The sequence below is a fragment of the Bacillus rossius genome, chromosome 1 (genome assembly GCF_032445375.1).
Source record: "Bacillus rossius redtenbacheri isolate Brsri chromosome 1, Brsri_v3, whole genome shotgun sequence".
Lineage (NCBI taxonomy): Eukaryota > Metazoa > Arthropoda > Insecta > Phasmatodea > Bacillidae > Bacillus > Bacillus rossius.
In genome coordinates this window covers 345,163,637-345,186,996 of record NC_086330.1, presented here as the reverse complement: position 1 = coordinate 345,186,996, position 23,360 = coordinate 345,163,637, and the positions used below count along the sequence as shown (strand labels likewise).

At 33.7% G+C, this 23,360-nt stretch overlaps 2 protein-coding genes across 21 annotated transcripts in view; one reads left to right on the top strand and one right to left on the bottom strand.

Moving 5' to 3' along the window:
- The window catches only part of LOC134528164 (paired amphipathic helix protein Sin3b), a 101,861-nt gene extending 98,398 nt beyond the window's left edge, over positions 1 to 3,463 (bottom strand). For 11 of the 19 annotated variants that reach the window (XR_010074359.1, XM_063361519.1, XM_063361522.1 and 8 more), the window contains exon 1: positions 1,002 to 2,171. The gene's annotated coding sequence lies outside the window, so the exon portion shown is untranslated. The other 8 variants (XM_063361520.1, XM_063361526.1, XM_063361525.1 and 5 more) reach the window with 3 other exon arrangements.
- A 314-nt stretch (positions 3,464 to 3,777) lies between these two features.
- The window catches only part of LOC134528161 (protein seele), a 43,270-nt gene continuing 23,687 nt past the window's right edge, over positions 3,778 to 23,360 (top strand). The window contains exons 1-3 of one of the 2 annotated variants that reach the window (XM_063361514.1): positions 3,778 to 4,606; positions 14,930 to 15,045; positions 20,143 to 20,349. In XM_063361514.1, coding sequence (XP_063217584.1) covers positions 4,531 to 4,606; positions 14,930 to 15,045; positions 20,143 to 20,349 — 399 coding nt within the window. In that variant the 5' untranslated portion in view covers positions 3,778 to 4,530. The remainder of the gene's footprint in view (positions 4,607 to 14,929; positions 15,046 to 20,142; positions 20,350 to 23,360) is intronic. The other variant, XR_010074358.1, reaches the window with a different exon arrangement.

Sequence of the window (23,360 nt, the reverse complement as noted above, 5' to 3'; positions counted from 1 at the left end):
GCAAGATTCTAATTGGAAAGACTTTTTTTTCCCCAATGTACCAACTTTAAAGTGTGTAATAAAGGACACTGCATTTTCAAAGGATTATCTCATTGTTCCAATTAGTATTCATGCAATTAAAATTATTATGTACCCCATAAAAAACATTAGGCCAACATAATTAAAAATATAAACACATTTATTAAAGTGAATATTAGTAAGAGACAAAGAATAATACCTAATTGCATTCTCTGGTTTCTGTAACTAACAAGATTTAAGTACTAAAATGTATTTTACTTCCCTGGTCACTTTAACTGCACTAAATACAAATCATTGTACAAGAAATCACACATAATTTGGGTCATTCATATAGCAAAAAAAAAAGAGCAGTAATATCACAAATCCCAAGACTGTACAATCGTATCTGCACTTATCCCCCCCCCCCCCCCCCCACAATAGTTGAGAATGGCTGAAGGAAAATTTATTATTGAAGACTGAATGAATGTAATGTATTAAGAGTAAAATGTATACACGTAATAGAAATAATTCACCTACGGTAAAAATCCAAGTGTAACGAAAATTAACGTGGCAAAAAATACCAGCACTGAAATCTACACGGTGCTCAAGCACGCCCGTCTTCGCTGTGCAAATCAGCGAGTCTATAAACATCACATCCAAGTCAATAATATTACGCACCGACTTGCTATATATTCGAGTAAACTAATCCACATACAAGAGGTATTCCAAACACTAATCATCTTGATACTTGGCCAAGGAATTAGATAGACCCCAATTGATGTCTATTAATCAAGCGAACAAGTAAACGGCATTATTTTCACAAACAATAACGAATTTTTAAGCTATAAATGCAAGAACTTTGAAAATATTTAAGAATTATTTGCGACCTTGAGTAAATAAACAATGCTGGAAGTGACATTGCTGAAACACCAAACACATTCATAAATAACTGAAAAATATTTCAAAACACTGTTAACACAAAAAATAAACATGAATAGAGTTACCTCACATGATTTCTTCTTAAAATTGACACCATACACTGAAAATTCGATGTCGTCCATAAGGATTCCACTCAAAACGATATATTAAAACGTCACGAACGCGATTAGAAATAGTACCAGTCCATATTTTGTTGAAATTGAACTGATCAGTGAGCAAATAATATCGGAACGAATTTAAAACAAGAAAATTTACCGAGCACGAACAAACTCAATGATTCCTGCAAACAAGCAAGCAGCAGAAAGGGGCGAACAAGAAGGCAGCTCACGATTGTTTAAGCCTACTACGGGGCCTCAGCTTCCTACGTCAAGGTCTGGACACTTGCAGCGCATGCGCAGATGCCGAAGCATCCGCCTGCTTGTGGGGTGGGGACTAGGGAGTGGAATGTTTCTCGTTCAGTCGATTTACATAAATATGACTGAACAGAAACTATTTGAATATACATCCAAGTTTTTGAAGCAATCTTGAAAACTTCATTCTTATTCATAAATCCCTATAATAAATGTTTTTCAGGGCATTTAGACCAGAATCTCAACGAAATATGGGCAAAAAAGAATCAAAATGAATATTTTTGTCAATCTATATCCAACTTAAAGGGTCGTTAAATAAAAAATAAATTTCCTAAAGCTTACACAGCACATGGGACATTCTTAGAATGATATAAAGGATAGCGGACGTTGCCTATATTTTTTTAATTTATTAACCTCTATTTCCAGGTACTAATAAAAGTAAAATTAACTTATCCAGAATCTAATGTTATATATACATACATATGATATACCACACAATATTTCAAATTTTAGTCTCTCAACTGAGTTGCGTAGTAAGCCTAGCACCATTATTTTCGACTCTCTCCTAAGCGGCCCCGGCTTCAGCATAACATGCTTGGCCGGGAGACAAAACTTTGCCCGGGCAAACAAGAGGGGGAAGAGGGGAATGGTACTCCTGTCCGCAACACCTCCCATGATGCAGCTGGTTACTGGCACTGCGCCAGCTGGCCATACAGACATGCGCATTTGTTCTGATATATTGGAAAAACACCCAAGGCGTTTTAGAAAATCAACTCTTCAAATAAAATAACTTTCGGACTGATACATTATGGTTATGATAACTTTAATTTAAGTATTTCATGGCTGAATGAACGCCATTTCTAGCAATGGTTTACAGGATTGCCGTGATACATACTGCAGTACATGTAGTGCACGCCCTCACTTCAAGTATCGCAGTCCTGCATAAACGATGGAGATTGTACGCTACCAGAAGCGTAATTGTAGCAGGTGCACACTTCGACACACGCAAGTACATCGCCATCGTTAATTTAAACTCGCAGCAAGGCAGCACACTAAATTCTGCAAATGGCACTCCACCACAAGGCAACGAAACTGATGAAAATCGGCAACACTGCAATAACTGAACAACTCGTCAGCTGGTCTGTACCATAATAAACTACAAGCACCTAAGAATTGAACATCGCTGTGTTGCCTTTTGTATTAACGTTGAGCATTTTACGATTTATAACTACCATGTTCAAAATTTATTCTTTTTTTCCCTTCTTTCTTAAGCATGTTGAACTATACACATATGTATGTATGACGAAACCAATCGATAGTTTGGTGTAGGCAACTCTCAACCCTAGAAACACGGAAACGTGAAGTATATTTACATAAATTACGTAACAAAATGTTTAATTAATTAAAAACGCTACCAATACGTGAAGTATATTTTCATAAATTACGTAACAAATTTTTTTAATAATTGAGAACGCTACCAAATTTTGTTTAAAGTTATTTGTACTAGAAATAGCGGCAAATAAAAACGTAATAGCATGTCGAAATCTAAATGAAAGCTACAGTAAACACACACGCTTCAGTGGGCCTCATAATGCCGTTAGTGTTTTCTTTCACTCGACCGGTTTTGTTTACTCCTACTCCCTCTACTGTTAATACGCTCGGTTCTCCAACCCGCCTAGAAACCCAACCCAACTTCTTGCAGCCTTTAAAAAAAAGCGTAAGTTAAGCATAGTTGTTTAATAACAGCGATAGTTTACTAATATATTAAAGCACATAATAGAAACTTATAACAACACCAAAAGGAAGAAGTCATACAATGTAAACAAATACTCCTTTTTGAAAAGCAATGTGAAAAAATATACGTAAGAGGCTAAGGTAAACACGAAATAGTACAAGTAGGTATAAATAAATATTTTAAATATAAATAATTAAACTCGTATACCTATCTCCGTACACACTTGTTAAGGGAACATCCTATTCGATTACACTTTAAAAACAAGTAGCTTACCTTACTAAATTTGAGTCAACGTGAGCCATTCACTGCCCAGACTATATTCTCCGTTAAAATTTTCTCATAGTTAACGTTCTTATACAGCATACTATAAACTCGCGCCTTCCCGCAACATTTGAGCAGGTGATTCAATCATCACTGTAGCAGAATCATGGCCGATGATGTATACACATACACACGCGCTTGACGAAAGGGGAAGTCATTTTATTGGACTCGTCCAAATCCATTAAAACATTTTGCGATTGTAACGAATATTGTGTTCCTCCTTTTCAAATAAACATGTTTGAGTTAACAAATAATTAGTATTATATATATATATTTTTTTCACAATCATCTTCCCATTATTTATTTTTACTATTGATCTCAAGGTTAAGTGTTTTACAAATGTACTCCCCTACTTTATTTTGAATGGAATAACCCAAAAAACCTTGGGTGGGGGTACATACAAAATACACAACAACGTCAACCCCACGCAGATGTACGTTATGAAATCCACTACTTTTGTCCACAGCAATGTTTTTCACGAAGTTTTTTTTCTCCCCTCGTGATGTATTAAGCTTAAACAGTTTTAAAGTACGTTTGCAAATTGAATTAACATTTCATAAATATGACAGAGACTAGTTTTGCTGCCCAATAATCGCGTTCGTTTATTGCGTTGTAGAAAACAAAAATCTTATTTTTTTTTATGCGATCTTACAACATTTGCACATGTGTTTATATCTGATAGATTTTTTATTACCAGGATTTTCGATGATCATTTATTTGTGCCCGTTGCATTTAAAAACAATGTAAACTTATAATAATTATTATGCTTGTATCCTGATAGGTCGTGACATGTTACTAGCGTTGTGTGTTTAAAGTACAAATAAATATATTATGTAAGTATTCGATTTTTACTAAGATTATGCGTTACTCCTGAGTATTGTCAATATTGTAGAAATGTAAAATATCCGTTAGCCAATGATGGGACATTATGTGTAACGCTGACATTTTTTTATTGTTCTGTTGGCACTATTAATATTTGGAAACGACCAATAACAGGAATCGAACGTGTACGTATTTGCCGGACGCTGTAGGCTGTACACGTGTGTTCAGATACTGACGTTGATAATTTTTTCTAGTTTCCTATTTGTCGCGTCAGCGTAGTTAGTGTGCTTCTGTGCTTGTGATTTGAAACGATACCTACAATTAGTGTGGAGAAACTGCAATTAATTTATATAGGGCGAAATTATAATGAATGTTTTATATTTTCTTTTATTTGTGTTTGTATCTGTCTCAGCTGACCAATCAAAACAGTTGAGATGTTTAGGTAAGTTAAAATATGAGCAGTGTTTGCAACATAAATTAGCTTTTTTTTTTACTAATTTTATATGCATCAACTAACTTTATGTAAAATTAGTAACGGTACAATTAACTTACTTTTTAATTTTTTTAGTAGATAAATGGGGTATCGGGAAAGAATATAGTTGACCCATTCCCATCTTATTTATAATGTTATATATTCATTAGATTAGTTTATTGTATTCATTAGATCTATTTTGTGTGCATAGGTTTACACAGAGGTAGTGGACAAGTCGTACTATAAAAAATACAATACTACAATGACAACGTAATAATGCATAATCTTATATATAAAATTCTCGTGTCACAGTGTTAGTTACTATACTTCTCCGAAACGGCTTGACCGATTTTTATCAATATTTTGTATGCATATTCAGTAGGTCTGAGAATCGGCTACTATCTATTTTTCATACCCCTAAGTGATAAGGGTTGTCCACCCCTAAAATTTTTTTTAAATTTTTGGACAAAATTTTTTTTTTTTAATTTTTTATAATGCGGCATTAAAAAATATATACAACCCTAAATTTTCACCCTTCTATCACCAACCCCTAATTTTTAATAGAATTTTATATTTTTCAACCCGGGAGATAGCTGATCAATTAACACTTGATCAACTTTCTCCGCCTACAGCGAGCTCATTACCTGGTTTAACACACAGACCACATATTAATATGAAATTCCATCCCTAAGGGAGTGAAAAAGTGATAATTTCATTTTATAACAGAAAAAATCATAGGTCATAGACATACAAATAGTGAGTGAGTGTCATTTCTCTATGTCTGCCACACGATCATATGCATAGTAGGGTCTGGCAAATTCATATTTTTCTCCTTGGTGAGACTAGCCCGCTTAGTGGAGCTCGCAGTGGCTAGCAAAATAAAGGCGCTCATAACAGTTTTGTTCTTAACTTCGTCAATAGATAGAGTTAGTTGCCTTGAATTTAAATGCACCATTGTTTGATGCATCTGTCATGTCTTTAATTTTCGTTTGTTTGTGCCGTATGCGTTTCTATACCATTCATCCGATTGCGATGAATTTTTGGTGAGTTGTTATGCGCATGCCCGTGAAGGTTTCTGAGACGGTACCTATAACTATTTTGCAATAGTTGGAGCACAAATCGTTTCAAAAAATGTTTTTTTTTGTTTGTTTTTTTTTTTTTTTTGTTTTTTTTTTTTCATATTATATAGTGGCACTTTGTCTGTTTTTGTTGTATAAGTGCGCACACATGACACAATTTATTTAAATATAAAATAGAGACAGAGTGATATATATATATATAAACTTATTTCTGTCTCTCTCTATCTCACTGTATATACATATATATACATATATATATATATATATATATATATATATATATATATATATATATATATATATATATATATAGTGAGATAGAGAGAGACAGAAATAAGTTGAGATAGAGCAAGGTATAGAGAATGAAATGGGTTAGATAAAAAGATAGGTATATAGATGTATAGAGCTATATAGAGATTTATATACAGAAAAGATAGAGATAGTGGGAGTTATATATGTATATATGTAGATACAAAGAGATAAATAGAGATAGATACATAGATATATATACATATATATAGATGTAGATAGAGATGAGTATATATTTAGAGAGATGGATAAATGATTGTATATGTGTAACTACTTCAAACGTATTACAAAACAAAACTGAATGAGGCATTGCAATGAATGCCAAGCATTAGCTAGATAATGGAATCTTTTCAATATTAGTAATCTCTTATTTTTAAGCTTTTTTCTATAGTGCTTTATAGAGTCTAGACTACATACAGACCACCAATTTTTAGATGTATACAGGTAAATAACTATACACTGGCAGAAAAACGTCGTCGTGATCTGAAAGTGATATAAATTATTTTGCACAATTGACATTCAAATTAAGAAGACAATTATTAACTACATCTGATTTCGAAAGAGGTCCCCTTCACCCTGTGTTCAGCCCGGGCAACGCCGGGTACTGCAGCAAGTTTAATATAAAATTTCTTCTAAACATGTATTATCCAAAACAACCACTAGTTCTCCAGTGAGAGTGCATAGAACACCTGCCTTAAATGACAACACAATAAAATAAAATTATATTTAAATTTTATTGTGTTCATACTGACAGCATCTATTTAGTGTGTGCTGTCTTCAAATTTTTGGTGTTGCTGGGTTTTTAATACCACAAATATCTACCCTACTTGAAAAATGTCTTTGAATCTCAAAAATTCATATTTAAGTTTTTTTTAAATACAGTTACCATATACACTACTGACATGTTGAAAGTAGTAGCACATTTAATTCATACGTAAGATATTTGGTGACATTTTTAAGTTCTCAAAATATGCATTTTAAACCTGTATTAAAACATTTTAGTTCCCTTTTTTTTCCATGTATGTACGTATGTACGTGTACGCATGGATGTAGGCCTATGTATACATATTTTATTTTTATTTATTTATTCATGCACTCTGTTTAGTCCCAAATTAGGGAAATGGAGCAAGTTAAATACAATTTATACAATAGAAGTTAAATATAAATCAACAAAACAAATCATACAATCATATTACAAATGTTTCGAATAATAAAAATTAACGGTATATAAACCTATATCAGTTATAAAATAAATAATAAAATACACACACACAGTAGGGCTATAACACAATCAACACCAAGCTATAATTATGCAGAAATCAGAATTAAATTTATACATACTAATATTGGTGATCCAAATATTCAATAATAGTATAAAAGGTATGGGTATGGAGAAATTCCTTTAATTTTTTTTAAATAACATAGGACTGTTCCGAAAACAGAAAATTTTAAGATCTTTGGGCAATTTATTAAATAATTTAACAGCTATACACTCTATGCCTTTTTGAGCATAAACTGCTCATTCAGTGATATGTTCCAAATAATTTTTGACAGTATGTACTAAATTAGAAATAGATCCTATTTATGTTGCGCTGTAGACATGGGTTTCTCCGGGCTGATACCAAATTGGCCTTGCTACTTATTTATTAGCTGTTGCTCAATTTTCCTAGTGTCGGGGCTATTACGTCTTGGTCGCCAGGGCGTAGCCACTGTCTTGTTTATAGTCATCAGCAGTTCAAAGACAGGTCATTTAAGTTTATGTATTAAATTTCTGATAGTTGTACACAATGCTTAAAAAAAACCTATATAAGTACAAAAATAATAATTTTTAATATTTTTTTACAAAAATGAACTTTTATATTTCTGATAAGCAAAGAGAAAAAATCACACAATATAAATTTTTAATGCCGCTGTTAGGATTGTGAATTAAATATTTGATTAGACTAATTATTTTTAATTTTTTAAATGGTTGATAGTTATTCTATACAAGTAAAAAAAAATTATTTATTAGACTTTGGTGCATTTAAGGCATGTTTGGCTTTTCTGAACCTAAACCATATGACTTAAAACAACTAATAATTAGTAATATCTAGGAATCAAACATGAAATTACATACACAATTATAATGGTACGAGTTTACTTAAGTGGTCAACTCACATGAAATGGCATTTTCAATTATTCTATTTTCAGAACGCTTAAGTAATTTATCATTCAACAAAGGTTATACAGGATGTATCAAAATTCATGTTACAACGCTTGAGGGTAGAAAGCTCTTATTATTTGCAACCATTTTTGCCAATAAACATGTTGCCGGAAACGCGTAGTTAAGCTCCTGTAGCCCCAGAAAGAGTCAGCGTAGTAAACCCGTTGGCTTTGTGTGAGACAGACGATGCTGTGGTGAATTACATGTTTACAACGCCGGGCAGCGCACGAGAGGACTGTACGATGTCGAATGCTGACCCCGCCCCTTTTTACTTCCATTGGTGGCCCCCTCACCTCTTTTCTTCCGTTCGTGCCGTGCCATAGCACTGCACAGCGTGACGTCGCAGTGTGTTTTGATATCACTGGTGGTCTGTCGTTGACTGTTCTGTCGTACAAGCAAACTCGTGGTGTCATTTCTTTCGCTGTGGTTCTGAAAAGGGCAACATTTTAGTGGAGCTCAATGAAGTACCTACACGTTTAGTGAGTACACGAACATGCTGCTTGTTTACGGGGAAGCTAAACAAACTGGACGAGCTGCCCGTCGTCTACGAAGAACGATATCCGGGTCGTAGGATTCCAGCTCACACCATGTTTGCAAGACTTACTCAGCTAATACGTGATACTGGTACATGTGCTGTCACAAGACCAAATGCTGGTGCTCCACGCAGGGTTCGTACTCCCAGTTTTGAAGAAGATGTACTTCAGAGATTTGAGGAGAGTCCGGATACAAGCACAAGGGCAGAAGGTTCCGGTATGGGTGCTGACAAAATGGCTGTATGGCGAGTTCTTCATGAGCAACTCTTGTACCCGTACCACCTTCAAAAAGTGCAACACATGGGTCCGGCGGACTATCCTCTTCGCATGACCTTTTCTCGTTGGTACATTATAAGAGTATTGAGGAACCCCGAGTTAGCGGTTTTATTCAGCGATGAAGCCAAGTTCGCTCAAGACGCTATTCTCAATTCGCACATGTTTGGAATGATGTCAATCCGCATGCAACGTGTGTTACAGCTCGCCAGGAACGTTTTTCAGTTAATGTGTGGGCCGGTATTGTTGACGGCGTACTCATCGGGCTTTTTTTTCTTCCGCCACGACTTACTGGCGCCGGATACCTCCACTTCCTTCAGAACAAACTACCAGGTCTTCTTGAAGAGGTTCCATTACATGTCCGACGTGTGATGTGGTACCAACATGACGGGGCACCACCTCATTTTTCCCTGCAAGTGCGAGAGTATTTAAACCAAACATTTCCAAACCGATGGATTGGACGAGCGGGCCCTGTCGCATGGCCGCCAAGGTCACCGGACCTAACCCCGTTAGATTTCTTTCTGTGGGGTTACGTAAAAGGACTTATCTACGCTACGCCAGTAGAAACAGTGGAAGAGTTTACACAGTGAATCATTGAAGCGTTCAAAATCATAAGGTCGACTCCACACATGCTCCAGCGTATCCGTGAAAACATGATTCACCGTTGCCACCTCTGTGTCGCTCAATGTGGGCGTGTTTTTGAGCCGTTGCTTTAGGCTGTCATGTTAAAACGTATGCAACAATTTCAATGTTGTGAAACAAAGCCGAAGCTGTGATTGATTTCAGAGTGAAATTAAAATCTATGCCACGATTAAAAAGGTTATTTCTCTACTCTAACGCCCGCACATCCACAACATAACACTCTAAAACGGGTTGCCTACGGTGACTCTTTCTGGGGCTACAGGGGCTTAACTACGTGTTTCCGGCAACATGTTTATTGGCAAAAATGGTTGCAAATAATAAGAGCTTTCTACCTCAAGCGTTGTAACATGAATTTTGATACAGCCTGTATATCAATTTATGAATTTACAGCATACAACCAGTTAGTATGAGCACTTTTTAGAAAAGGATTTGATAGCTTTATAATGTTTGAGGAGTACATGTTACTTACATTTATTCATAAAAACAGTGACGTTTCACAAGAAAGTTTGCTTCTGTAATAAATACAAATTCGGGTTTACAAACAGTCACTCCGTGTGTTCTGCAAATAGATACATCTTCTCTTTGCAGTAAACTGTATTAACTAAGGTTCAAGCTCCATAACAAAAAAAATCATGTGTTTTTATGTAAATTGTTGCAAAAAATGGGAACGAAAACAGGATTTATACAACTCCAAGAGGTATTTAAATTATTAGCCTTAACAAATTATCATGAACAATAGCTTGGACTGTTGTCAAACCATAATGCACATACCAGTTCTTTGCTTCTACTTGGATGATAATGTGAATACGCAAGGAAATTCTATCGTTTACTTTATTCGGAATATCTAAAAACATCGGCTTGATAAGCACACTTACACTTGTTTCTATGGCTTGATGTAAATTACTTCTTAAAAAGGGGATTCATAAGAACTTCACTAGCTTGCAAAAGTACTCCTTGCAAATCTAAGAGTACATACATAGTAAACATGTTCTGAACTATTATTTCTACTTGTGTACTAACAAAGGATACCAAGTGTCAAAGTGAGTCAAGTAATCAGTGACAATCCTCCTAACAACTTAATGCTATCAACAATTTTATTTTCAATATTACGTAGCATGATCACATTGTTATCTACATCAGATGCTAAACTATTTTAATTAAACCAATATTTTCAAGGCATTGGTACAAGATTTCAAGATCTTAAGATGTTGCAGTACCAAATATAACTTTAATCCTTTACCACCTAGCTTAAATAAAAATATCTTCTGTCAGATTTAACTTCGTTATCCAGCAAAAGTTAAGTGAAATATTCTACTTTTGTTTTAAAATTACTATCTGACAAAAGATAAGTGAAACATTCAACTACCGTTTTAAAATTAAAACATCTAATAAGGCAAGGCAAAAAAAAAAAAAACGGTGCAACTTGCTTAGGCTGTATATTCTCTTATCACATAGAAAAGTAGTGATTTCTCTGATTAGGTGGTTTTTAACTAAGTGCAAGGCTTCTACTGGTGAACGAACATTACAACACAAAAAAAATCATATCTATGGAAGTAAAACTGGACAGGTTTCCATTACATTATTGTTATTTATATGGGTTAATAAAGTATATTTATGGATTATTTTAACACACAGAGGAAGAGAAAAGAGAAGAGATGAAAAGTGTTGTGCTAAAGAGGCTAAAAAAAGGGGGTAAACGAAGCTGAAGAGTCAAAGAAAAGAATTGCTGGGATTGAAAGTAAAACATCGTTAAAAAGACTATCTGCTGTGTACTGTTTTATGACAAAATGTCAGATTACCTTATTGTAGACGCACCAATCTTCGCTCGTATTGTTAAGTTCTTGTTGCCCTTCCTTGGCACCATTGAGAGGGTAACAGCCAATAAGGTGATGTGGAAAGCAGCATACCATAGTTATCATGATTCTGAGTTGTGTAATCATGGACATAATAAAGTATAAAAGGAGAGAGATTGCACGATCACTTAAAAATATTAAGTCTTTATTATTTAAAATATAATTCTTACAGCTTACACTGCAGAGACTCTTTCAACTTTTATAGAAGAAGCGAGAGATTGAAAAACTGCATTTAAATAGATCCATACGAAGGGGATATGAACAGGAATAAAGGGTTGCACAGGGTATGTAGGAGGTTGTAAAATATGTTCGTGAAACTGAAGAGAACAGAAGGAAATAGATCACATGTTTCTTTATTAAACATTAATATTCTATATGTTTTTAATACTAAGTGGTTTTTACAGCTGGTTCTTTACATAACTATTTTACTCAATTTGTTACAGATTATTTTTATTATAAATAAAAATTTCAAAAATTATAATGTCTAGAGTAAAATATAGAAAATAAAAATGAAAGAAAAACTAAATTTTAAGCATATTTTTGACTTCAGGTATAGTTTGGAAAATTTGTGTCGGCATAAAAGCAACTGCAAATTATGATTAATAATATACCGTAGCTCTTTTTTCTCTCTATCTATGTCTTTTTTTTTCTCACTATTGTACCATTTTGACAGTTGGAAGGAAGTTGTAATCCTTTTTTTTCTGGTCTGGATGAACCTAATTTTTTTAGGCAAATATTTTTTAAAATTACTTTTTGGATAGACCTATCAAAATATTTCAAGTAACAATATCCAATAATTTCAAAAATTTAAATTAATTAATTTGTTGGCTTGTATTTTCTTGTAGTCTCTTCCAGCAGGGTGTCCACATTTTGGAAAGTCAAGGAAAAACCAGGGAAGTTGAAATTGGTCAGGGAATTTACTTTAAAACCTGGAAAGGTTATGGTAATTCCTTTGTGATGGTAATTTGAGGGGAAAATGTCATGCTCTGGTAAGTCATCGCCCAGATTTTTAAACACCCCCCCCCCCCCCCCCCCCCTCAACCCACCACACCCAGATGGTGTTTTAGTGCATTGTAATAAATAACACTGTAAAAGGGCATATGCAAGGTTCTAGTTAGACTAGTACAGATTTAGGGATGGTGGAAGCTGGGTTGTCTTTATTTCTTTCAGTAAATTGCAAAATATGTAAATTATTTTTAAAAATTTATCAGGGAAATTTATAATTTTGGTCCTGGAAAGTCATGGAAATTTTTATACAGATTTGTGTGGACACCCTGTTCATCTCTCTTTTTGTGCTATTATAATTGCTAGTCTATTTGTTTTCATTAATGGTCTTGCGACTGTATTCTTGTAAAAGGTAACGTGTGCAGTGGTATCCCATCTGTCCATGGCCATGTTGGATTAACGATTTTGCTGGTTTGTTTAAAAAATACGAGGGTTGTCTGAAAAGTTTCCGACCTCAACATGAAGATGGCAGCACTCGCCGATGAAAATTGGGGAATGTGTTTAGTCATGTTGTGGAATATACTGTCTGAAATTTCAGCCATTTTGGACGAGCAGTTGTTTTTTAACAATTGTTTGCGTGAGTCTCTGCATAATAGTATTTACGAACATGATGGCCTCCTCATTCGACAAAAATGTCTGTCCTCTGAATGCAACTTTTAGCCTAGGGAACAATAAAAATGTCAATTGGGTTTAGATCTGGTGAGTTAGGAGGGTGGTCAAGCAGTTCAAACCGCATTTCGTAGATTTTCACCGTGGCAACCTCTGAGGTGTGAGCTGGTGCATTGTTCTGGTGAAACAAATTTTTTTTTGTTTCTGCAAATGTGACATTTTTCTGCAGTTTCTGCCTTCAGCTTGTTGAGTAATGATGTGTAGTTATGTTATTCTTTTTCCAAAAAATTTATTAAGACAATTCCATGACTAACCTAGAAAACAGTATCTCTGTTTTTTCTCCAGCCAAAGGAACAGTCTTTGCATTTTTGGAGCTGATTCTCCCTTTGCGGTTTTTGGTGTCGTAGACATTCATCGTCACCCGAGCTGGTGTGGCCATGTTTGAATTGAGCTGCCCGAAATATCCCTGTGGTAAATGATGGCACAGAGTTGCCGTGCACACCGTCCAACTCGTCTTCAATTAGGCGTATTGCCTTTCAAAAACAAATATTTAATGACACTTCAATACAAATTTTTTTCATTTTCACAAAAATATGCGCATCGACTCACGAAAACAATGGTTAAAAAATCAATTCACGTCCAAAATGGTTGAAATTTCAGACAGTATATTCCAAAACATGACTAAACACATTCTCCAATTTTCATAGACGAGTGCTGCCATCTTGATGTTGAGGTCGGAACGTTTCAGGCAAACCTCGTAGTTCAATGGTATTATAACAAGTTGTAGAAAACTGCTCTATATGAGAAAAAAAATTGTGGTCATTACTGCTTGTAAAATGTCTTCAATATCATGTGTCTGTGATTCAAATCTCGCCGACAAAAATTCTTTACAGAAATGTTCCCAGGAATGTGAAATGCAACCAGCTAGGAAACAGGAAACACTGTACGGAATTGAAAACCGACAGTAACTATAAACTCGGACCAATTTAAAAATACCTGCGTCTCAGTCAACAGCCATAATCCACCTTTTTTTTTAAAAAAAAAAAAAAACCTGTACACTAGCAGTTTGATTGGTGCCGGATTACATAATGTACAGAACCATAGAATACTGAATTAAAGTCCTTTCACTGGATATCCATTCACTCTGACAGTGGGAACTGGCACGTGGTGTTCTCGATAACACTGCTTAACTGCAAGTACCTGTAAAACACATTTGACACATAACGAAACATGGGATTATTATTTCAAAATAAATAGTGTATTTTATTTATTTATTCATATTTGTCACATTCCCACCAACAGTAATGGAACTTTTATGGTGGGCACGAACATACAAAAACACAAATACACAAGTGATGCAGTCACTGCATGTGGCCAGGTACTGCACCATGCTGGCACTGCGTGAAGGTGGGCATCACTCACAAGCAGTTGCAACATAACCAGCCGGCACCGCACAGTGCAGGGACCAGATGACAACAAAAAACATTCAGATACAAATACGTAAAAACAATACATTAACACAAAAAGTCACAAAAAATGGAAAAAAAACTAGAGTAACACTTATTATATTTTATACAATTGTTTACATGAGAAATAAGGGAATACTATAAACCAAAGAAACTATATAGCCGAGCAGCAGTAGAGAAAATAGAAGATATAAATCGTATTTATGGTTGGGCACATGATACAATTTTATTGCCCCCTCCCCCCAACCATTATCTTGAACTGTGCGGTTTACAGTAAAATGTTCTCGAATCACACGTGTGTAATTTTTTTTTTGTTCCCAGTGTGCCGACACGTTGTTGACGAAATTGACAACATAATTCAAAAGGTGGACCCTAAAAAGAAAGTCTCTGTGGGTGGCTACAGGTTAGACTCTAATGGCAACCAGAAGCAAAAGAGTGTAAGTAGGTTGCATTGCAAGTTTTGTACTGTGTAGTTGTAGTGTTACAGTAAGTTATCAAAAATTTACTTGTACATGCTTACATGTAATTTGTAGCCAATTTGTTCCCATTAAGTACAGTAAACAAGCTTTTGTTGTATTTCTAAGGTTTTAATCTGCGTGGAAGCAATTTTTTGCAAGTTTTTAATTATTTTTTTTTACATGTATGAACACACAACCTAATTTGTTCAATCATTTAACATGAGATGTTCATAAAATGAGATTTTATTTAGTAATGTAAAAGTAATGATAACAGGCAAACATGTTCTTGTTTAAAAAAAAATGCAAATCATGTATAGGTATAGGAATTAAGGACATCATCAAAATTCAAACAAAGGGGCACTATACTGGGCCTATACTTAGTGACGTATATATGGAAAGTGATAATATTCTTTATATTATACCATTTTTTGTTCCAAAAAATGAGGCTGTTGTGCAATGAATCAGAATATTTTAACCTTTATTGTTGTTCAGGTTTAAAATTATATCTTAGAAGTTGTAAACATTGAAAATTTTTACATGACATTTATTATTGTTATTTTCAGATATTTGTTTTTCAATATTAATTATAATTGTTGTAAAGGTTCATACGTTATCATAGTGTTATACATAGCTACCCATTATTAGGAGCATTATTTTATCCTTATTTGTAGTTTACTTCTCCTAGTTTGTTCATTATATTTCATTTTATAATTTTATCAGTTCTTTTTATGCTGAATCTGCACTTGGCACACATTTCTTCTTGAATTTACACCCGTAGATATTTCGCCAGGTAGGGATTATTTCATCCAGTAGTACTCAGAGCACTGTTTCTCTTTGGTGTCTTACCCAGTTTGACTTGGAAGTTTCTATCAGTAATGTAGTATTAGGAAGTGTAGAGAAAAGTTGTGTTTTAGCTAGACAATGGGCAAGACTTCTCCTGTGTGAGGGGCGGTCTCAATTCCCACGGGACCCCACACAGAAGTCAAGAATATCTCGCGACGACTGCAAATTAAATAGTTGTCATCTACATAAGTTAAATCTCAGGATGTCTGTCATTTATGGCTACACACATAGGGTGTAATGCCAAAGCTTTAGAGATTTTCCACTTCGGGTGTTAGCAATATTCCAAGATTCGACAGTCGCCGATGTCGCCCTACATCCTGGTCCAAGATGGTCGTCTTTGGTGAGGTTGTCCCAGTTCTTAGTAGTTTTCAACAACCTGGAGGGGATTTGCTGTCTATGAGTTCCGGATGCCTGCAGTCGCAGCCTTAGCTTATTCTGCATTGCAATAGCCGATGTTCCTGAATGCTGTGCTGTCCACCTAGTGGTCCTGCAGACGAAGACCTATAGCTCTTACCGACTGAATCCTGAGAGTCCTACAGCATGTTAGTGTGGTGAATGTGTTTTCGAGTGTTAGTGCACATAGCTCAGAAATTAATTCATTAATCGTGAAGTATAGCTATTTATTTGAGGGTACCTCATATAACTTATATTTTACATTAATTTAAACTTCCGTAATTTTCAAAAGTTAATATAAAGATATTGATATTTCGAATGGAAAGCCTAAATAATAATGTATGAAACTATAATTATGTTTGTATCCTTGAACAAAGTAAAGATTTGGTCTCAATTGAATAATAATATTTTATTATTTTCCATATATTTTTCATTTCTTAAAATGTTTATATAATTTTGATTTTCTGGGTTTGCAAACTTTCATTATGTGGTAGTGTAAGTAATCCTGAGTACATCACATATTACACATCACACTTTATTTATCACCTTCTCATAACACTAGTTTTTGAGAACACATTCTGATGCTGTCGGAATAATTTCACTCGATGAATGATCCAATAGTTTCATTCCGGTATAGAAGCTAAGAGCGTTTTCTTGAAACTTTGATTGCGGGATTGGAATCAACGTTGGGTTAACGAAAAATGTCTATGAAAGTGTGGCAATGTTGCTTTTAATGTTGCCATCACTGGTAGAAAGCCATTCACAATGAGGGAAGGAACTTTTCTAATGAAAGTTGTTAATTTTTTTATTATTTTCGTCTCTTTTCTCTAGTTGATGGACTTGGATTTTATGTGTATAAATATATAAGTAATAATTAAAAATAAGTTGTAAAGTTACGCACAAGAAACGGAAATTCTATGACTTATACATAAAAAAAAGGATGTTTTAAGCAGGAAGAAAAAAAATATTGTGTAATGCAAATGTCAACTTTATTTGTTATGGAAAAAGTACTACAAAACCAAAAAAATATTTACAGATTCATTTTTTATTATTATTTAAAAAATTACTTTTACTTAAAAAGACATTTTGTTTAATCTATAGTTTCTGCTTAATTGGCTCCAACTTGTGTAATATTTTTATGTAAACTTAGAAGTAAAAATACATTTTATGCAGTGTTAGTTCAGCAAATCATTAATGGATGTATACGTTAAGATATACATATGATCACTGCAAGTCATTACAAAATGATAATTTTATGGACAATTTCTTGTCAATTATTCTGAGAAGAATATTTGATTGTTTGGAGTAGAGGTTTCTTTGAAATATTCAATGTATTTATCAAAAAATCTTTCACCAACAATCTTCTCTGTCATTGTTTATTTTATAATACTTGTGTCGGGTTTTATTGGTGTATATTGTTTTCAAGGATATTTTCTGCATGTCTACCTGTATGGCAGGAATTTTAGTTATGTTTGCAAGATTGGAAGAGGTAAAAGGGCTAACCTTTTTCATAATCAATTGTAATTGAGTGAAATTCATTTATAACTGTGGACTCATTTTGAGTGCATTTCAATCACAGATAGGTATCTTATCACAAAACACAGCAAATACGTATCAAGTGTCTACACAGCTAAAATTTCCATATTTTTTACGTACAGTAGGTAAAATGTTAATTCACGAAAAATTGCAAATATAACTTTCATTTATAGTATTTAAGAAACGTTTTGACACTGAAAATAGCAGAAACAAGTGTAATACATATACTTAGACTTTAAATTGTAGTTCAGTTACAAGCTATTTCTAAATAACACACAAATTTAACAGGTTTGAATGGCACTCATGTTGCAATTTTTAAATGCAGTAATTTGGAAATATTCTTAAACCCATCGCATATTAGTTTATGTAAATAATGTTTTTGTTTCCTTTAGGATTAGATTAAATTTCAATAAAATAACCTACGACTCAATAATAGGTCTACCTACATTATTACGCTGAGTATTTTTATCTTAATTTACATCACATTATCTAACGAGGTTAATAAGTTACTGCTGGTTTTAAATGTAACTAACCTAACTTATCGAACCATCCACTTTATTTTAAATTATTTCAGACCCACAACAGAGCATCCATATGTACAAATCGAAGTTCCAAAGAACAACATAAGTCTCAAATCTCTAGCGGAATCACAATTCAGCCAGCAAAGGAGGTGGCAGAATAATTCTGACAGTTTGTAATTTCAATCTGATACATAATTTCATTAGCATATGTTCAAAAATAGGGTTCAGCATATTTCTGTCGGATTTCAGTCATTCCTCTAGCAGAATTATTCAAACAGTGTAAAGATAGACCCCTGGGACAGACACCTAGGTAAAAGAGGCTGCCTATAGCACGGGCAATTCCAGTATTCCTCCACAGAATTATTCTGGCGTTAAACGTGCAGGCGTACAAAGGAAGATGTAGGCACTGATAATCATGAAAAAAAGCAAAAACATTATCTTGTGTCTTCATAGCATGCTGCACTTTTAAGGTGTCAAAGTTAGCATTGGCGTACCCATTAGGCTAATAATTTTAATCTTTGCAGTTTTTTTTTTGTCTTTTGATTGTTTTATAAGTTGTTCCGTAGCTGCATTTTTGAGTTTGTCAATGTCTGTCTGCATAACTGTGCTGAACCACCTTTTTTCTATTCTTTTGTTGTTAATTTTTTTTGTACTTATTTACTTAGTTTACGACTTATAATATGAAATTCTATAAATATCTTCAAAAGCACCCACAATTAAAAATAATTATAAAATAGTGGTTTCATTCAACTCATAAAGTAATTAATTTTTACCGTGTAAGTTACATAAAAGTTCGTCTACCTAAGTGAAATATGATTAAGCATACATTTCCGTTTGCTGCCTATAACACAAGTTGAACATATTTTGTTTATTGTAAATGAATTTTACATTTTTTAAAAAGAAATATAATGTAAGATGTCGTGAAAAATAGAAAATAAGTGTGAACCTTGTGGTGTTGAAACAATACAACATTAACATTAAAGTCTGAGATTGTGTAAAGATTGCACCAAAATAAAAATTGGGATAAAAAAAATTCATATTACTGAAATAATTTTTACATTACTGACTTTGGCACATTTTTTAAACATGCAAATATGCTTACTGATTGATTTTTATTGTGCCAAGTAATTCTGTCCTAAGCAGACTTATTACAAAATATTTTATTATAATAGCGTATCTTGTATCACAAACAAAAACATACAATTTTGGTGAAATAAGTATAAAGAAATATTTCTTTGACATATTTGTTGAATAATACACTATCTTTATGAATAAACAGTATTTATAAAAATATAAACAATAATATTGAAATCTCCTGTTTTAAAAATTTAATCTGCTTAAAAATAATATTGTTAATTCTTGATTTGAATCATATTATAAAGCATGATAGACACAGAACAAAAATAGACTGAGTGTGGATATAAGGTTAATAAACAGGCTCAATAAAGGATCCAAATCTCTGGCATGACAGGGCATAAATAAAGTATTTCCCCTGGCTTTTATACAGTATAATAGTATAAGGTATTATTATATTGAATCCAATTTCATAATACATTTGTTAATACTAGTTCAATAAAAATACAATTAATATAATTTAAATTAATCTTCGAAAATTTTCTGGCTGTGTGGAGGACTCCCGCAACCAATCCGATTTTATAGTGTGGCAGAACACTTTGTCAGCAGTCATAAGCCGATCCCATTAATTGATAAATTTTTTTAAATTATGATTTAATTTTGCTTTCTTTAAGTGTTCAGTATTTTTGCGGCATTTGATGGTTTCTAGGTGCCTTTCGCTCGCTCAGAGATGCATCTCACGGAAGTCATGGAAACGGTGTGCGACAAGATGGATGACTACGTGCGGGGCACCTACAAGACTTCCGGGGAGCTGACCGTTCTGCGCCTCATCACCGAGGATGGCAAGATGAACCCTTTGCTCAGCGAGGTGGACCTCATCCAAGACTCCGACCTGAACAAGAGCCTGAAGTTCTACGTGAGTACCACGTCAGCAACCACGGCACCAGCGGTGCGTTTCGACACTGTTGGTCCGTGGCGAAGCCCTGTTGTTCTTGGATTGATTTGTGGCATTCGTAACAACGATCTCATCGCTTGGTGGCCCTTTGGGAAGCAAAGTTGTAATCGCAGGACTTTATTGACAAGTTGTGAGAGCATGCAGTTACTATCGTAGAGTGAAAATTTAAGGTTAACAATGAAAAAAAAAAATGTATTTGTAGTGAGTAAAAAAAGTAATTATTTTTGATGTTTAACATTTTAGCACTCTGTATACAGCATTTGGTAGGAGTAATTTCGTGAATGGAATGGAAGTCGCATGAAACAGAAATATTTAACCATGGTGCTGCCATCTGTGGTGGATGGCACGAACCAAAGTTCACAAAGCCTGAGGGAATGAATTTTAACAAGATGGGTAGCGTTTTAAATTTTTAGTAAATTTACTTTTCGAAAATCAAGTCCATAGCCGGGGTTTAGTATTTTTTCTTAAGTCTTTTTTTGCTATTATCGGAGCAGTTTCATTATATAGTTTAAAATTTTGCTGTGCAAAACGAATGATTCAATAGTCTACGTAGCTGCTCCGTCAATGAATTTTAGGAGCGGATGCAGAAACTACCTGTGATTCGCGATTCGCGTCCGCCCACCACATTTCACACAAAAAAGGGGAAAAGTACAGTATTATTTTTATGACATTTCAGTTTAAACATTATTTGTTCCCAGTCTTTTGATAACATTCTCATTGAAAGACAACATATATTTGCACAAGTAAGTTGTCATAAATCAAGCAAAATATTGCATTTAATACATAATGTTCCAAACAGTTGATCCTCTATAACATCAAAAAACTTATTTTCAAAATGATTCTTACAATATTTCTGGCCAATTCCAAAATCCAAATATTCAGTAGACATCAGTGATAAATCTATTTTGCAATATTAAATTGAATTCAAAATATGTGCAATATTCACATTAATTCTTGTGTTGCTTGCAGAGTACTCAACTGCGATTATTGCTCCGAATGAACTTATAATTTATTTAAAAAGAGTTTTAAAGTTATTACCAATTAATTGGCATCTAAATATATTTTTGGTGATTTTAATTTAGTTTTGGACATCATTCCTAAAATTTTACCTTGTTCTGTTTATGTTTAAACAAAACTTGACGGAGACATTAATGTCATATATTACAACGATTTAAGGGGAAATTTGCGGTTTTCAATTTAAGATTGTTGTGCCTAGCCTGCTTCATTAATTATAACTTATAATCAAAATTATCACCAAAAATTTTAATGTGCCGTTATCTTCGTAGAGTACATGATACACGAGCCACTAAGAAAGTGATTAACAGAAGTGTATGCTAACATCTACATCCATGTAAACCAGAATTACAAACATGAAAGGATACTCTAGCACATACCAGAATAGTGGCAATAATATGATTTCAATTATTTATAGGTGAAGAATATATATTCAGTATGATCCATGTATACCTTTACCAATAGAAAGAGTGATGATTTCCTTTTTGGATTTATGTTCTCAACATAACAAGATTTTCGTCCATGGTTTGTTTTAAAATTGATCATTGGCTGTCACTGCGAGACATGTTTGTAGCAATTTGTCCATTGTAATATCTAACATGCTGACAACTGGTATTTCATAAAGTATTTGGTGTATGGATGTTCCAATCAAACGTAAAAGGTTTTTGATGGTGAGAAAGATGAAGACATTTGGCTGGCTTTACATTGAAACTTCGATCTGCACTGCTTTAAGTTGTGTGGGCAGTGTTCAAGACAATATACTATGCTGCGCTCGCTTAAAATGTTGTGTTGACTAAGCCAGGCTACTGGCTACTCATATGGCACTTGTCATCGATAGCAGGAAAAAAAATGGCCTTTTGTGACCATAGAGAGTGAATTTTTTGTGGGAATTGAAGCAACCAACCTTGAAAAAGCAAATGCTTTGTTGCAAATTATTTCAGGCTTTGATTACTGATCACTGAAAAGTAAGACATTCTGTCCATAATAGGATTACTGGTTAAATGAACCCAATAAGACCCAATATTTTTAAGTAAGTTTAGGGCATAAACATATTTTGAAAGAATACAAAATACTTCATAAAACAATTCCTTGCTTATTTCCTTAACACAATTCAGAAGCAGCGATGGGCATATTTGTATATGTAAATACAAATAGAAATGTATTCACAAAATTTGTATTTTCAAGTGTTAAAATGAATACAGTTGTATTCATATTTTCATATGACTACTCATATTTGCAAGTATGTACAAATATTTAAAGTTGCGTATTCGTATTCACGATTCGTATTTTATTATCAGTGAATAAGTGAGAGTTTACTCCTTCATTCTTATTTATAATCAGTTTTCTCTAGCTCTGGACCACAATTTTGAGTACTTTCCAATATCCTGAAGAAAAACTTATGGTCCACAATCCACCGGTCCTCACCCTCCTCCTAAAATATCCTTCCAGAATTAAAAATGTCAATCAACTAAAACATCATAAACTGTTACCATAAATGTAGACAGATTCATTAATAAGTAATTGTAATACTGTGTACTAAACAAAATAACACAAAAATAAATAAAAAATTATTACGTGCATTGTTGTATTTTGGGATAGATCTGTATTTTTTTATTTTTTACTTGTTAGTGTAGGGATTTTTTTTTTGAAGTCGGTTAGATATTTTTTTTAAAAAAATTTGGATTATTTTTCCATTTTTAGTGTGAATATAGGTAGGTATGTAATGTAGTGTTTAGTTAAGTACCTGTAACAATTAAATTGTTGCTAACTTAGCTTTATGTGCAGGCCTACTAAAGGTGCAGCCCACATGAAGGCAAAAAGGAATAGAGAAAGTATTCAAGACAATAAGGCACGATTATCAAAAAATTCCAAGTGTAATGCAAATTTCTGGTAGAACCCTACTCTCAGTTTTTTTTTCTTCCAATAGAAAAAGGCACTACCATCAATTATCCTAAAAT